The sequence below is a fragment of the Chelonia mydas genome, chromosome 7 (assembly GCF_015237465.2).
Source record: "Chelonia mydas isolate rCheMyd1 chromosome 7, rCheMyd1.pri.v2, whole genome shotgun sequence".
Lineage (NCBI taxonomy): Eukaryota > Metazoa > Chordata > Testudines > Cheloniidae > Chelonia > Chelonia mydas.
In genome coordinates this window covers 37729850-37747398 of record NC_057853.1, presented here as the reverse complement: position 1 = coordinate 37747398, position 17549 = coordinate 37729850, and the positions used below count along the sequence as shown (strand labels likewise).

The window sequence follows — 17549 nt, the reverse complement described above, 5'->3', positions numbered from 1 at the left end:
AATTACTTGAAGAAAACAAGCCAGTTATGAAGAAGCTAGTATTGTGTTTATCTGTTTCTTCAACATACGGCTAAATAGGAAGTTGGCTAAACAACACTATATGTTGTGTTCAGAGTGAAAAGTCAATAGACTCTTGAGACACAGCCAAAGAGGCCTGGGAAAGAGAGTCAGCATTTCTAAATAGCCATTTGTACCCTATTAGAGATGTCCTTATTTGAACTTAATGGATATCATTAACACTACAGTAAGAATATTCAGTCGAGGCAACTTATTTTTAAGAAAAAAATACTTGTAGCAAGAGTCAAGCCAAAAAAGGTTCAAGCCACAGCAAATGCTTCTGAGCACAGAGGTGTACTTGTGAAAAGGTTGGGTAGTTCTGAATCAGTACAGGCAACCTCCTTACAGCACAACACTAGAAACATGTTATTCTTTTGTAAGATTTGCCCCTCTACAAGAGAGGGGATGGGGAAGTCCATATAAATAGTTTAAGTCACAATTAATACGCCACCAGCCTTGTATCCAGAGAACTTGCTTTTGACACACTACTTTGCAACCAGTGCTGTCTTGTAATATAAACAATCCAGGTTACTGTATCACCAACAAATTTAGAAGTAAAAATAGCATCCTTATTATCCATGCTTACAGACAAAACGAAATTTCACTACAGTTGTTTTAAAAAGTTTGTATCAGAAGTTCAACAGCAGAAGTGAAACTGTGACCAACAAGAACAACCTAAAATGTGAAGCCTACAAAGAATCGGAACAAAGGTTTTTGCTCAGAACTTCTCTAAGTAACATTGTATAAAACTCCTCATTCCTATTAAGTAGCAAAGTCTTGCAGATTTTAGTTCTAGACATGGATGGGTATGAAAAGGAAAGATGGTTTGAGGCTTTAATGAATATAGCTCAAACTTGAGCAAAAGAGCAAACCCTGCAGTCCTTACTCAGCCAGAACTCCCATTAGCTTAATGGGAAGGACTCAAACCAATAATTTCTTCCCCCTATCAAGCACATATGCTTGAAAGGCTATTTCTCATGGACAGTCCTAAACATCAAGTGTCTAACTCCATTGTGATGATGGGGGGGAGGTGTGGGGGAGTGTGGAATTTATCCTAATTGCAAGTTCAACTGTAAAAAAGTGAAAGTTCCAAAATGCCACAATAGCCTATAACAACAAATGGTGATGGGAAAAGGTACGAAAGGGAGACAAGAAGACTGAATTAGTTCAAAAGGGCCTACTGATATAACTCAAGGACTGTGTTATCATGATGCCTGGGAAACCAGAGAAGTGTGAGACTGGAAATCAGTGAATCAAAATTCATGTGTCAGAAATTAGGCCTAACTGGTGGACAAAATAATGAGGGGATGGACTATTCCGCCCATCATTCCCACTTGGGGTCCTCAAAAAGAGACTTGGGGGGGGAAAACTGGCTACCGCAACAATGGCTGACTGAAAGAAGGGGAAGGAATGACCTTCATTATCATGACTGCCACCTCCACCATCTCCTAGGATCCCAGGATTCAGTGTGACAATATTGTGCCTTCGTCATCCTGATCCTAAGACGTGTCCTGAATCGACCAGGCCAAGAGAGGACCCAGCTGACCAGCTCCAGCTCTACTGGCTCCAGCTGAACCCCAACCACTACCCAGGATGTGAGGCTGTCACAATCCCTACACCCCCATATGTGTTTTCCTTCCCCACTTTAAGTTTAGCTCTTTCTTATTTCTCTTCATTTGCCCTCTGTTTAATAAGAGTCTGGCTAAGACAGTCAAGACTGCATATTTTGCAACACTGCTATACACCTGTGACCAGAAGGAGGCAGCTAAAAGCAATGCCCTAAACAGCACAATGTTGGTGCAAGTTTGCCAAGTCACCAAGTGGCTGATAAGACCATGTACTGTGCCAGTGTTTTTCCAGCAGTGACGCAGGAAATGAGAATCAACACCAGAGGCAGAGGCAAAGGCTGCATTTTTCATCTTCGCTGTTCTTTTCTCTCCCCTCTTGTGTGCATGTCTTATTTTGTCTTCCAGAAAATAGTATAACGGCAGCAGCTCTAGCCCATCTCAACTACCTTCTTCTCTTTTCCCCAAAAATAACAGTTAACGCTATTTTTAATATTACCTAAAAGGACTGTCAAAAAACGGGGGTTTCTTTCCAAAAATTCTGCTAAAGGAAAAGGGAACAAGAGATGTTGTTAAAATGAAAGCCTTACTTCATATTTTATATTTCAAATATTTGAACAGTTTTTCTTTCATTATCTTCAATAAAAAATGTTTAAAAGGATGTTTAATGTTGTGTTTGCCATGATACTTAGCAGGCTGAGGTCACTGTATATTAAACCCCAAACCTTATTTTAAACTGTTTAATGTTGGACAGTGACAGGGTCATGCTAACACCTTTGACTCTTCGGTATCTACATTCCATCTAAATTAATACAACTCTGCCTTCCATTATGAGCGTACAACTCCCACTGAAGTCAAGAAGGGATGCAGAAAGTGAGGCTTGCACATGATAGAAAGGCGGAATATCTCAAAAGCTGTAGCAAAAATAAGTAAAAATGAAAATAATTTTTTTTTTAATCGTTGAAGTTATTTGGAAATTCAGAGATCTTTCAGATTTTTTTCAATGTACTATGTGTCTGAAGATTCAGACTATGTTTATCTATATATTCCAGCATATTACATGGAAGACTCCTTACCTCACTTCAGTAATTTAAGCAAAACGGAGAGGAAGAATTCAGCAACTGAGCTGAAATACTTCCTTTTTAATTGCTTGCTTAAAACTGATTTTTGTATTATTATAATCAGCTCCCTATATTTTATTACAAGTTTTCTCCAAGTTAACTTATATCTCCTGCCATCTAGAGGTCTGAAAGAACATTTGACACATACAGTCATTTAAAAGTGTGTATCAAACTTTTCATGACACTGACCTGAAGACAGACTATCCAAGCATCTCTTATGCATCAGTTTGTACCATTAAACGAAGGTATTATAATAAGACAGTTAACTAGAAAATACCTGTACAACAAAGCAGCTTTCATCCTGAAAGATATCAAAGTGCTTAACATTTTTTGAACTAAACTAATAATTTCAGCTACTCCTGAAATGGATCAGTCCCTGGGTAGGAATGTGGCAGCTATTTAACAGCACAAATCCTACATAACAGTTCAGATTAGGAATACCTAGTGGCAGAGGGATTATATATAAATAGAATCCAGTTACTCAAAATGTATTCTGGCCAAGAGACTCAGGTTAATATCCCTAGTTTTTAGGTGAAATGATATGGGACACTGAATACTCTCTTTTACTCCCTATCAAAAGACTGGGCTTCTAATGGAATTGGTTCCTTGCAGGAACATTTGCTCAGTACTGGCTCAAAGAGCCTGACCAACTGAAATCATCAACACTACTTTTTGCAGCATTTGATCATCTTCCACCTCAGTAGTTTCTGTGTTTCAAAACACAAGCCAGCTGAACTGAATAAGATAGTTACCGGCTTTTGCAGACGTCCAGCAACATAGAGTTTTTTCCAGTGAAGCAGATCGTCAATCAGCGCATCAGTGCCAATTACGCCATATTTTATCATCTGAAAAAACAAAATAGAGGGTCTCACACAATTGTTTGTTACACATTGGCTGCATCAGGTAAAAAAGTCTGGTTAAAAAAAAAAGTCATTAATTCACAGAAATGTAAATCTCTTAAGTAAAATATAAACACAAATATTAACGGTTTACTGGTCAGAGAACTAAATAAAAATATCACACTAACAGTTGCCAACCCCACAGGACTGTCCTGGAGTCTCCAGGAATTAAAGATTAACCTTTAATTAACTATTGTCATGTGATGAAACCTTCAGGAACACATTCAACCAGCGTTGGCAACCGTTGTAGAACTCTACCTTGCAAGGCATCTAAAATGTATGAAGTTTTCTTTCCATTGGATCCTAACCAAAACACAAAAAGACCTTTATTGACCCTCCAGACAATGCACTGAATGGGCATGGACATCACACTACTCTCTCTCACTCAGATGGTCACTTCAAATCATGGTTGAGATACATTGCTCAATCATACTTAAAAACAGTCCATTTATTCTGTGATTCTGCAAATAACTCACTTGATTCTTTCATTACATGTATGTACAGTACCTAGCACAACGAGGCCCCAATCCCCGAAGGATCTCTCTAGTTGCTACTGCAATGCAAATAAATGGATTATTACAAAGTGCCTTTTATTTCATCAGTAATTCCTCTGATAATGATCAAAATCCTCTAATAAGAATTTGATCCAACTGATTTATTTTAAGTCTTGCATTTATGCTTTCATTTTTAGCCAGCTGCTTTTTCCTTAGGACAGTACTTAGAGAAGGAAACACAGCCATGTGGTTACAACATAAGACAGGGAGTCAGGAAATGTGAGCTCCGTGCCCACCTTCGTAATATGAGAATGATGTTCACTTCAAAGAAGGGGTCATAATTTATTAGTGTTTCTAAAGAACTTTGAGATTCTTCAATGGAAGCTGCTATTCAAGTAATAGCAGCAAGAAATAAAACCAATCAAGTCCTATTTATTGCTGTATGCACCTGTGTCAAGGTTCCTTCCCCACTCTGAACTCTAGGGTACAGATATGGGGACCTGCATGAAAACCCCCTAAGCTTACTTTTACCAGCTTAGGTTAAAACTTCCCCAAGGTACAAACTATTTTACCCTTTGCCACTGCCACCACCAAACTTTATCTGGGTTCCTGAGAAAACGTTGTTTGGAAACGTCTTTCCCCCCCAAAATCCTCCCAACCCTTGCACCCCTCTTCCTGGGGAAGGTTTGGTAAAAATCCTCACCAATTTGCATAGGTGACCACAGACCCAAACCCTTGGATCTTAGAACAATGAAAAAGCATTCAGTTTTCTTACAAGAAGATTTTTAATAGAAGTAAAAAAGAATCACCTCTGTAAAATCAGGATGGTAAATACCTACATGGTAATTAGATTCAAAACAGAGAATCCCTCTAGGCAAAACCTTAAGTTACAAAAAAGACACACAGACAGGAATAGTCATTCTATTCAGCACAGCTATTTTCTCAGCCATTTAAAGAAATCATAATCTAACACATATCTAGCTAGATTACTTACTAAGTTTTAAGACTCCATTCCTGTTCTGTCCCCGGCAAAAGCATCACACAGACCCTTTGTTCTTCTCCCTCCTCCCAGCTTTTGAATGTATCTTGTCTCCTCATTGGTCATTTTGGTCAGGTGCCAGCGAGGTTACCTTTAGCTTCTTAACCCTTTACAGGTGAAAGGATTTTTCCTCTGGCCAGGAGGGATTTTAAAGGTAATTACCCTTCCCTTTATATTTATGACAACCTGCAATTTAGGGTTCCCATACACTAGTCCCATGATTTATTTCGTTTTGAAGGATTCTACCAAATGCAAAGTATCCTCTATTGTTAAAATGGGTAACCCAGCTGAAAATGTCACTGTCACAAATCTACCAAATATTAAGTGAGGCTGTTACATATAAATACAGATATTTGTATATTCCAGAAACAAAACACTTAATTAAAAAAAAAAACCCAATCATTAAGATTGCCAAGCGACAACACTGACATTTCAATACCTGCCACATTTATACAACCCAAGCAAGGAAATAAATGTTAAGATATATAGGCATTGTAAGCTTTACTATGACCAAGGTGTTCCTGACAGGCAATGGCACAAGTAGGGACAGAGTCCCACTACCCAACAAAGAGCACCTGGAAGGATGGTGATACACCAAGCCCAGGGGGATGATGCAAGCTGCACTGTTCATGCTAAACCTGCTGGATAGGAGATGGAGTGCAGGGAGGAAAACCTGCTTCCTTGCCACAACACTGAAGATGTGATTTTACCAAGCAGATAAAAGGATTCAAAGAAATATCAAACACCTGAAAACACGTGAAGAGAACAAATTTTGATACTGCTCTCTAAAGGCCCTTACTCATTTTAAACAAAGTTTTCAGTAAACATTTCAGTTGCAAGGACACCTAGAATGGTGAAAGCCTGATGATTTATCCTTTTCACAGTTAAAAGAGGAATTCAAAATGAGACTTCTAATGGGATTTGATGCTATCTTAACACAGCATAAACAGGCAGAACCAAGACTGGATATGCTGGTTCTTCAGATCAAGACTACAGGCCTCTGCTGCTTAAACTCATAGATTGGTTGGCTGCCAGCTACAAATACCCCAATGTTCTTAACTACAAATAGTCAATAAAAAGCAACCCTCTCACACAGACATAAAATTTAGACTGGAAACAAAGTGCAAATTTTTAACAGTAAGGGTAAATGACCATTAGAACAATTTACCAAGGGTTGTGGTGAATTCTCCATCACTGGCCATTTTTAAATCAATAATGCATGTTTTTCTAAAAGACATGCTCTAACTCAAACAGGAATTAATTCAGGAAAGTCTTATGGCCTGATATACAGGAGGTCAGACTAGATTATGACAGTGGTCCCTTCTGGCTTTATAATCTAAGAATAAAAGCCTCTTGTTTACCCCCAGCAAATTTTATGAAGATTCACGTCAGTGCTAACCCCACTTCAATAGCTCTGATGGAAGTCTCATAGTGAGACTCTGGGGGCTTCGGAGGTTTATGCCAACTTGACAGTTAAAGCAGCTTCTCCCATTGTAATATAAATAATGTTGGAATAAAAGAATAGGATGTAAAAGTTGCTATCTTCTAACATGCTGAATTACTTTGTTCAAGTTTTCAAAAGGTTTTAATCTATTTTATTTCTCATTGCTTTGCATGTTTTCACACAGAAGCTAGATGATGCCTATCTAGCATAACCAACTACTACACATCCAAAAGTCACTATCATTCTTATTCTTCAATTCCTACACAACACGGTACTATAAGACCTCCTAAACACTTGCAGGCAGTAGAATGGCTTTTATAGAATGAGCTGCGGAAGGACCTCTGCTGAACTCTGAAAGTGCAAGAAGTGGATTCCAAGCCTCAAAGGAATTTACCATCATTCCAAGGTACCCGATACAGAAGTTCAGGGGAAGGGAAATGGATAAAAATAAGTAACATACCACTACTCAATTTTTATTAAGTTGGGCTCTGAACACTGAGGCTGGTACAATCATTTCAAAAGAAGGCTTAGGCTAAATGTCCCACAACTCATGAAGGGATGCAGTTTGATTTCTACCATCATCCATCAACATTAAACCTCTTCAGCATATTAGCGATGACATATACACTGAGAAGGGAGGGAGCGGAAGGCCCCTTCATGAGAGCAGATAATCCCACTGAAAAAGAACATATTAATGGATAGCACAAAGAGTGAGCAATATATAGGAAGACAGAAGAGATAATATGGAGCCCCTTACTTTCTCAAAGCATTGTCGAACATTAACCAATTAATCTGCACAACATCCTTGTGACTGTCCCCATTTTACAGATAGGGAAACTGAGGTACAGGGATCAGTGACTTACTTAAGGTTACCATCTCCTGCAGGTTGGGGGAGCAGAGGAAGCAAGCAAGAAGGTTAGATGAAAATAAGTTGTGACAGGACTGGACTGTGTACCAGAGAAACTTTATATTCAAAACTATTCAATTCACACTCTCCCCAGGGAACCTACTGGTAGCAGCATTACCTAGAATGGGAAAATCCATTAGAACTCTAAAGGCAAACAGAAATTGGCTGAAGTCCTTTTCTCCAGAAATCAGCAATCCTTTCTAGACCAAATGGATTGAGAAGATAGACAATATGCTGTTAACGTGTCCTTTCTAGGATCAAAATTAAAACAAATTAACTCTAGGTTCAATAACATTGAAGCAAAACTAAATTATATATATATTCAAAATAAACCTAGTCCAGAAGCACTTGACCCTTAAGAAAACTGAGTGATAAATTAAAGAATAGTTAACTATAAAAATTAGTGCCAATAAAATTGTGATTCAAATGGCCGCACAACAATTATGTCAATACTTAATTCTCTTGTAGCTATATTGATTTGTTGATGACGGCTATATTCTTGTGACATGGCAATATTTTGATCCCAATAGGTTTTCAAGTTTTTTAAGTAACTAGAACAGTTTCAAATTTCAATGTACTCTCAGTTCAAAAGCTATGTTCATAAAAGCTCTATCAACAGATAAAACAGTACTGATCTTAGTACTAAGTGATTAGAAGAGTTATACACTTAATTGGTAACATTTTGTACAAAGTGGCAAATCATTATGAAAACCTCTTGATATTCGACAGTGACGTTAACGATGATGAACTCTTTCAGTACTAATGTAAATGTAATGGGCAGTTACAATGGAATTTCATAGTAGTCAGTGTTAATCAATGACTACTTACTGTGAAGTAACATCACAAAATGAAGCCTTCACAGTAAAAAAGATTATACACCAAGATTTAAAAGTATTTAATTAAAAACTCTACCACCCAATTTTGCATGAATTGAGTTCATGCAATCCTAATCTATCAGAGAAGGTAATTCCAGCTGCTTCTCATAACAGTTTTTTCAAATTCAATTATTGCTTGAATATTTTAATTCTACTATACGTGGTCTGTGTTTTATGTCAGGGTATCTTGCATGTATGTTTTAAAGAGCTAACTCAATACAATGCAGATTAATTTTATAATTCTCCTCCATTGCCCCATTAATCCTAGAAAACCATGATGAAGAATTAAGCTGACATTTTGGTCAGTGTCTTTTTTTAATTATATGGCATTATTTAATGGAAAAGCTCTATAGAGGTTAATAGAGAAAGGGTGAAATCCATAGGGTTCCAAAGAAACTACACTAAAAACATAAAGAATTTAACAGGAAATTGTGACAGGATCCCTACCTCTGCATGATAGATTTGTTTAAGGATTTAATAGAATGGTTATTATTTTCTACTAAGTGCCATAAGTTTTGAAAAAAATTGACCAGTGCATACACTCAATGGTATGATAGTTGGGATAGATCAGAGTGCATGGTAGGATGTCACAGCAGAACAGGAGCTATGTTCTGCAACTTTGGGAGGCTTAAAACAGAACAATAAAATGTTAAATTTAGGACCAAATTATGTACAGAATAATCATTTTTTATGATTTTAATAAATAATTTTTGCTATTTGGGGTAGTCAATACATAATTCTATCAGAGTTGCAGGTCAATTTCAATAGTTAGAAGGATTCACTCTGAAGAGTTTGTTTCCTGTCAATCATAAGTTAAAGTAAAGCAGCCTAAATAATGTAACATAGACAGCAGATTTCTGTACATCCCAGGATTCCAGTGATTAATAACAGGGACAAAGCAACTCCAGAACCATTCTTAACAGACCATACATGAACATAATGGAGACTGTCCAAAAGCGGTCATCACCACACAAGGGTGTAGGTGTGAAGGGAAAAGCAAGAGTGATAGGTAGGAGTTATAACAGAAGTCTTTATAGCAAAGATGCTGCTCCTGCTCCCCTCAAAGTCAAGTTAAAAAAGCTTTACTTCAAGAGGACCAGGATTGGGCCCATAATTCATACCTTCTCCAAGTGCCTTACACACATGAAATACATTAGAGGGTCTCTCTCTCTCTACCTCCAAATCAGTGAGATGGGTTTTTTGGTGAACGTCTAAGTCCAGGGGTGGCCAGCCTGTGGCTCCAGAGCTCTTCAGAAGTTAATATGCGGCACCTTGTATAGGCACCGACTCTGGGGCTGGAGCTACAGGTGCCAGCTTTCCAATGTGCCAGGAGGTGCTCACTGCTCAACCCCTGGCTCTGTCACAGGCCCTGCCACCACTCCACCCCTTCCCACCCTCTCCCCTCAGCCTGCAGTGCCCTCGCTCCTCTCTGCACCCACGAGCCTCCTGCACACCACAAAACAGCTTTTCAGGGAGGGAGGGGTAGGTGCTGATCTGCAGGGCTGCGGGTAGGTGGGAGACACTGGGAGCCGGGGAAGGAGCTGATGGGGGGCTGCTGATATATTACTGTGGCCCTTTGGCAATGTATACTGATAAATTCTGGCTCCTTCTCAGGCTCAGGTTGGCCACCCCTGGTCTAGTCACTTATCCCATGCTCACCCTGGTACCCCAAGCCTGAAATTCCTTAGCAAAGTCATAGTTGGCTGCAAATGTAGTTTTTCCTATGTCCTTCATTCCACTTCCTGCTTTTGGTGAAGAGATGGAATTTGATTTTCTTGTCGTTACCACAGGTTGAGAACAACTTGAAACAGCACTGAGGAGGTGGAAAGTCACAAACACACACACATCAACACTACTTGTTTGGACACAGATGTTGGAGTATGACTAGATAGAATAAATATTACTCCCTGTGTTAATATGAGAGGGAATCAGATGTTAAATAAGACAGATGTCAATTATGTTATGTTATATTTGCATGGACATCAAAATACAAACAATCCACTCTGCTCTGTGAATTGGCCAATCTCTGAATCTAGATCTCAGTTTTCCCATTTGTAAAATGGTGACAATACTTGCCTCCTTCCCACATTGAAGGCTGTAATGTGTTTAGAATTATCGCTGAGAAAAAGAATACAAGTTCAGCTATTATTGTGAACATGCTTTACTTTAACTGCTGAGTCTAATTGTTGCTTTTATTGAGCACAATGTTGTCTCCTGTTTTCTTTCCAGGATTTAACACATTACTCTGTAAAACAGCTTGAGACACTGAATATTAAAGATGCTATGTAGAACTGAAGCTTTTATTTAAGTGCTTAAGTATCAGTCAAGGATCAGCTAGTATCTGTAACATAAATGCAAACTGCAATTTGTATTTCCTGAACAGAGGCTACCCTAGGCTAGTCATTCCAATATTCTAAATGTAAACATTTGATCTATAGAAATTAGTCACAACCTATTGTACTTACCCTACCATTACATCGCACTAAAGTATTGTAGTAAATCCCTGCTCCACAGCTCTGTATATTACTGATTTGCTTTGGCCCAAAAAGTTTTAGGAAAGAATAATGACTCCTATTCTTTAGCAGGTTCATCATATGCCAAGTGACAGAATCATCCACAGCAAACACGAAGTCCAGCATATTGTGCTACAAGGTAAATAGAAAAAAAGATACTGTTACATATAGTTTAGGAAACAAGCTATATCCACTCTAAGATTCTACTGATCTTCACATAATGCCCAGCGATGATAGTAGCAGACAGCAACACACAGCCAGAACATAACCAATCCATAATTTGCTTAAAAAAAAAGAAAAAAAATCAGTTAAGTCATGTCCAACACATTTCTATATAAGACAAATCTTTGCATGAGAATCTAACCTAATTTTTTTTCATTTGGAGTTCTCAATGCTTGGCAAATTACACACAAACCCCAACTCTCAGTAGACTTTTTTTTTTTTTTTAATTCAAACTTTACCTGCAATCAGTTGTTTCTGACAACAAAAGATTTGTGATGAAATAACAGTTTGAACGGAACTCCAAACCCAGGAGACTTGTTACCTAAACACAACATAGACTAACTAGTTAAGAACAGTTTTAGTTATTATATAACTAGTTATTATATGTAACATTTTGAGATACGCTGAAAGTCTTGAGGAATGACTCTCTACATGCCTTGCCATTTCTGGACTGGTCTGAGCTGCTCAGCGAATCAGTGATCGAACAGAGTTGGTACAAAGTTGAACAGACTTGTTAAATCTTCCAAGTTATTCGCTCTTCCTCCCTTCTTCATGTTTGTGGGGAACAATATTAAAAATGTAAAATTCTTATTTTTCTTCCTTTGCATCTTGTGGGGAGGAGCAAGAAGAGGGAGACTTGATTTAGTTTGCTTGGAAAATAAAACCCAGTGAAAAGGCAAACTATGTCAATGCACAAAATCATGGAGTTTGGCCAATTTAAAAGAAAATAAAAGCTTCCGGCAGTCAGAGATTTAAGGTCGCCCCAAGCATGGGACTGTGTGCCTGACCACGTTCACTAACCACTGAAGGTCTTATTTTTTATGAATTTATCTATTTTTTTAAAACAGAGTTATACTTTTGGCCATCACAACATCCCCATGGCAATGAGTTCCACAGGTTAGTTGCTCACTATGTAAAAAAGTACTTCCGCTTGTTTGTATTAAACCTGCTGCCTATTAATTTCATTGTGTGACCCATGATTTTTGTGTCGTAGGGAAAGGGTAAATAACACTTCTCGATTCACTTTTTCCACACTTTTCAGCTCGGAAAAAGAGACGACTAAGGGAACTGCCTCTCTGGGTGCATTCCAGGGATATTAATCTGTTAAGGGCAATGCTCCTGCCTGGTCCCCCAGAGTGCACTGGGGGCGAGGCGATAACAACCCGTGGCCGGGAATGCCCCCCTCCCTCCCGGTGCACTGGGGGAGGTGATAACCCATAACCGGCCAATGCCCCGCTCCTTCCCGGTGCACGGGGGGACGGGGGTGATAACCCGTAACCGGCCAATGCCCCGCTCCTTCCCGGTGCACGGGGGGACGGGGGTGATAACCCGTAACCGGGGAAATGCTCTGCCTGGCCCCCAGCTGCACATTCCCGCTTACCACGCTCTGGCTGGGGGCGGTCCCCGCCTGCCGGAAGACCCCGGACCCATAGGCGAAGGCCAGGCTGAGCTCCTGGGGGAAGTGAGCCAGGATCCTCCGGAACTGCACCCCCGAGCCGGGCAGCGCCGGGAGCGCCATGAGCGCGGGGCCCGCCAGCAACTGGCGCCTGCGCCCTGCGTGCGGGGGCGGCTGGGCGGAGCGCGGCGCGAGCCCGGCCCCTGCCCCGGCCTCGCCGCCAGCAGCTGACAGGAGACGACGGCGCAAAGGAGCGAGAGGGGCCGGCGCCGCTTGGGGAGGCCAGCCAGGCCCACAGCGCCCCACCTACGGCCTGGGTCGCAGGTGCCGGTGGCGCCCGGACCGCTGTGGTGCGTTTTTCCCTTCGCCCCATAACCCAGTGTCCCTGCTCTCCCCAACCGAGGGGCCCTGCGCCCGCCAAATCCCCACTCGCAGTCCCTGCACTCCCCGCCCCGACCCCTGCGCATGCACACCTAGTGTCCCGGTCCCTGCTGCACCCCCTATCCAGGTCCTCTGCGGTTCCCATGCCCCTGCACTCCCAATTCCCCACCCACAGGCCCTACACCTTTCCTACACCCAGGGCTCCTGCACATCCAGATTTCCTGAGGTTCCCCTTTACCCGCCCCTGGGCTCCTTAACTCCAGATTTCTACTGGTTTTTATACTGTGCAAAGAAAGTAACAGAACACCACTAGCCATCACCTTCAACCCCCAACTAAAACCTCTCCAGCGCATCATCAAGGATCTACAACCTATCCTGAAGGATGACCCATCGCTCTCACAGATCTTGGGAGACAGGCCAGTCCTTGCCTACAGACAGCCCCCCAACCTGAAGCAAATACTCACCAGCAACCACACAACAGAACCACTAACCCAGGAACCTATCCTTGCAACAAAGCCGGTTGCCAACTCTGTCCACATATCTATTCAAGGGACACTGTCATAGGGCCTGATCACATCAGCCACACCATAAGAGGTTCGTTCATCTGCACATCTACCAATGTGATATATGCCATCATTTGCCAGCAATGCCCCTCTGCCATGTACATTGGCCAAACTGGACAATCTCTATGCAAGAGAATAAATGGACACAAATCAGATGTCAAGAGTTATAACATTCAAAAACCACTCGGAGAACACTTCAACCTCCCTGGTCACTCAATTTCAGACCTAAAAGTCGCAATTCTTCAACAAAAAAACTTCAAAAACAGACTCCAGTGAGAAACTGCAGAATTGGAACTAATTTGCAAACTGGACACCATTAAATTAGGCTTGAATAAAGATTGGGATTGGATGGGTCATTACACAAAGTAAAAACTATTTCCCCATGCTAATTTTCCCCCCTACTGTTACTCACACCTTCTTGTCAACTGTTGGAAATGGGCCATCCTGATTATCACTACAAAATTTTTTTTCCTCCCGCTGATAATAGCCCACCTTAATTGATCAGTCTCATTACAGTTGGTATGGCAACACCCATTTTTTTCATGTTCTCTGTGTATATATATCTTCCTACTGTATTTTCCACTGCATGCATCTGATGAAGTGGGTTTTAGCCCATGAAAGTTTATGCCCAAATAAATGTGTTAGTCTCTAAGGTGCCACAAGTACTCCTCATTTTTTATACTGTGCAAGTTCTTATTGCATAATCACCCATCACCATGGCCCAGTGTCCCATCCTATCCAAGCGGGCCAAAGGCAGGGTGGTGAGTTATATGAGCACGTGGTGCCCGTGCTCCAGGAATATTCCGGGCACAGGGGCCCAGCTCCACCAATGTTCGGGGCCTGGTCTCTCCCCCGCCCCTGCGTGCCTCCCCTGGAGTGTCTCCTGCCCCGGCCTGCCACCCCTGGGTGATGTAAAAGGACCCTGGGGCCCCCAGCCGCCACCACCAGCAGCACAGCAGGGCTAAGTCGGCTTCCTGCCTGCCCTCGCTCCGCACCACTCCCGGAAGTGGCCGGCACATCCCTGCAGCCCCAGGGTGGTAGTCTCCGCGTGGTGCTCCTGCCCTGAGCACTGACTCTCCAGCTCTCATTGGCCGGGAATTTCGGCCAATGGGAGCTGTGGGGACGGTGCCTGCAGGCAGCAGTGCGTGGAGACGTCCCAGTCCCCCCGCCTAGGAGTCGCTGCCAGAGGGGGTGCGGGTCGCTTCTGGGAGCCACCCAAGGTAAGCACTGCACCCCTCACCCTCTCCTGCACCCCAACCCTCTGCCCCAGCCCAGAGCCCGCATTCCTCACCCCTCCCGCACTCCAAACTCCCTTGCAGAGCCTGTGCCCTGCACCCTCTCCTACACCCCAACCCCCTGCCCCAGCCCTGAGCCCGCACCCAGCACCCAAACTCCCTCCCAATGGCCGCACCCCTCCCACACCCAAACTCCCTCCCAGAGCCTTAGGCAGGTGTGTGTGGTGGGGAGGCGGGACTTGGACCCATTCTGGACACCACCAAAAATTATACAAACCTGCCGCCCCTGGTGCGCGCTCCCTATGGTCTTGTGTCTGCTCCAGGCAAGCGAAAGACAGCAGTGTTAATGCCAAATGAGTCCGCATGAGTCTGGTCCACAGCTGCTTCCTCTCCACCAGCCACAGGACCAGAACTGATAAAGAAGGCTTGTGGGTCAATATCTTCCCACCCATACGTCTAGCATCCCACTCCCAGTAAGCTCTGAAAGGTATCCCTGGTTCAATATTTCTCACCCCACCAGACCAAAGCAGACTAAGTGACACTCCCTTGCAGAATCCCGTTTCAGTGGCCAATGCAAAATCCTCCAGACAGAGATACAAACCCTTGTAATTACCTACAAGTTCCCTATGGACGTGATCAGTTAGTTTACAACATTTCTAATTTTTCAGTCCACAGAGCATTCATTTTTTCCTTACGTCACTTATTCAGCTTTAGTTTCATCTTTTGCTGTGGTTTCTTCTCTCTCTTTTCTTCTTCGGTCTCTTTCCTTCTCTCCTGTTTTCATAGTACATCTTGTTTGCTTTTAGAGGCTTCTCAAGAACTTTGGCAGTCCTATTCCTTTTCCCATATTGAAAAGAAAAAAGTGTAATTGCCACTTCACTTTCCTTCACTCAGTTGTTTTGTCTCACACTTTCTTAGGTGATATCATCTTTTACTGAACCTTTCTTAGTTTTAATTATTAAGGCCCTGATCCTGCAAACACCAATTTGAATTCTGAACAACTATTCCCATGTGTAAAATTAAGCACATGTTTAAGTACTTGCAGGATTGTGACCTAATTTGTTTTTTGTCAATGTTATGCTTTCCCGTTTCTGACTTTTTAACTTTTAATTTTATCCTTTCTGTCTATCAAAATATTCCCTTTACGTATTGTAATTGGGAATCTTGAGAAAACTATGACATATGACATCTGATCACGGAAGCCTCATCTTGCACTTAACTGGAAACAAGAGATTAAGTCTCATTGATTTCAAAGGGACCATATGCATGTTTAAAAGGTAAACATATGCATAAGTATTTGCAGGATCAAGGCCTTTATACTTTATTGCAGTAAATAAGTTTCTGATATACACAGTGAAGTCAGGGCCTATGCAATTACGTTAATCTGCAATATTAGATGTACAAAATGCTGTGTGATTAATTAGTCCACATTTCATGTGAAACTCTGGCCACACAGACCATGTCAACAAACAGGCTGATCCAACGCCCATTAAAGTCTTTCCATTTATTTAATGGGCTGTGAATCAGACCCTGTGGACGTAATCTTTTTACTCACTAAAAGTTTCCCATGTATTATATATAATTGTTATTTGTTAAGCACTCATGATGTACTCAGTGCTATATATGACATAAATAAAAATAGCCTCCACTTGAGTTTATAAACAATGGGTTTTAATCCTGCTTCCATTTAAGGTATTGAGAGATATGCCATTAATTAGAGAGCAGAATCAGGGCCTAAAACACGAGTAAGGTCTTACCAAATTCACAGCCATGAAAAACGCGTCACGGACCATGAAATCTGATCTTTTGTGTGCTTTTACCCTATACTATACAGATTTCATGGGGGAGACATTTCTCAAATTGAGGGTCCTGACCCAAAACGAAGTCACAGGGGAGTCACAAGCTTATTTTAGGGGGGTTGCAGTATTGCCACCCTTATTTCTGCACTGACTTAAGAACTGGGTGGCCAGAGAGTGGTATAAGTATGATGCTCAGGGGGGCCCTGCAGGGGATCTAGAGTCAACCTAGGTTTAGGAAGGACTGGGGAAGACGCTTTCCTTACCAGCTAGGGAGAAGACCTGGCTGGAGTTACCTGAAGCGAGGGACATAAACAAAACTCTTAAGAAGGGGTGTCATGGGACTGCTGAGCCAATGAGGATGCAGTGAATTGGTGATCATGTAGAAGAACATAATTTCTAGCTTTGAAATAGATAAGGTGTGTGAAGTAATATATTTTATTGGTAATGTCTTTTATTCTGTTGTTGGAAGAGACAAGTCTTTGAGATTCACAGAGCTCTCTTTCTGGTCTGGGAAAAGTAACCAAAGTGTTACTTTTAATGTAAGGTGGAATGGATTGTTAAGCATAAGGGGTTAACACATTTTGCAAGAGACCACATAAAGTGTAGTAGGCTATTAACACTTCTGCTGTCATAGGACAGAGGAGGGTTAGTAAGTTATGAATTGTTGTAATGAGCCATTAAACCACTGTCTCTGTGGAGACCGTGATTTTTGGTGTCTAACAGAGTTATGAATTTAAGCTCCCAAGCTCATTTTTTGAAGGTGTTGTTTAGGTTTCCTTTGAGGATAAGAACTGATAGGTCAGATATAGAGTAATTGCTTTTGTAAAGTGTTTGTCCATGGGTGATAGGGTGTTTTTGTCTTTTATCCTTTTTCTGTGTGAGTTCATTCAAGAACACAGTGATTGTCTAGTTTCACCCACATAGTTCTTGTTGGGGTATTTGATTCACTGGATGAGATGCACCACAGGTTGTGATAGGCATGTGTAGGACCCAGGGATCCTGAAAGGCGTGTTGTGGGGGGTGTTTGTTCATCGTAGTA

At 41.7% G+C, this 17549-nt stretch overlaps 1 protein-coding gene across 7 annotated transcripts in view; it reads right to left on the bottom strand.

Annotated features, from left to right (window-relative positions):
- TAMM41 (TAM41 mitochondrial translocator assembly and maintenance homolog) overlaps positions 1-12756 on the bottom strand; it is a 176572-nt gene extending 163816 nt beyond the window's left edge. The window contains exons 1-4 of one of the 7 annotated variants that reach the window (XM_037905901.1): positions 12518-12656; positions 11573-11744; positions 10867-11046; positions 3496-3588 (exon numbers count right to left, since the gene is read on the bottom strand). In XM_037905901.1, the coding sequence (XP_037761829.1) occupies positions 3496-3588; positions 10867-11040 (267 nt within the window). In that variant the 5' untranslated portion in view covers positions 11041-11046; positions 11573-11744; positions 12518-12656. Of the gene's footprint in view, positions 1-3495; positions 3589-7644; positions 7778-10866; positions 11047-11572; positions 11745-12517 lie in introns of those variants that run through there. The other 6 variants (XM_027818911.3, XM_037905900.2, XM_037905902.2 and 3 more) reach the window with 6 other exon arrangements.
- Positions 12757-17549: the final 4793 nt, after the last annotated feature.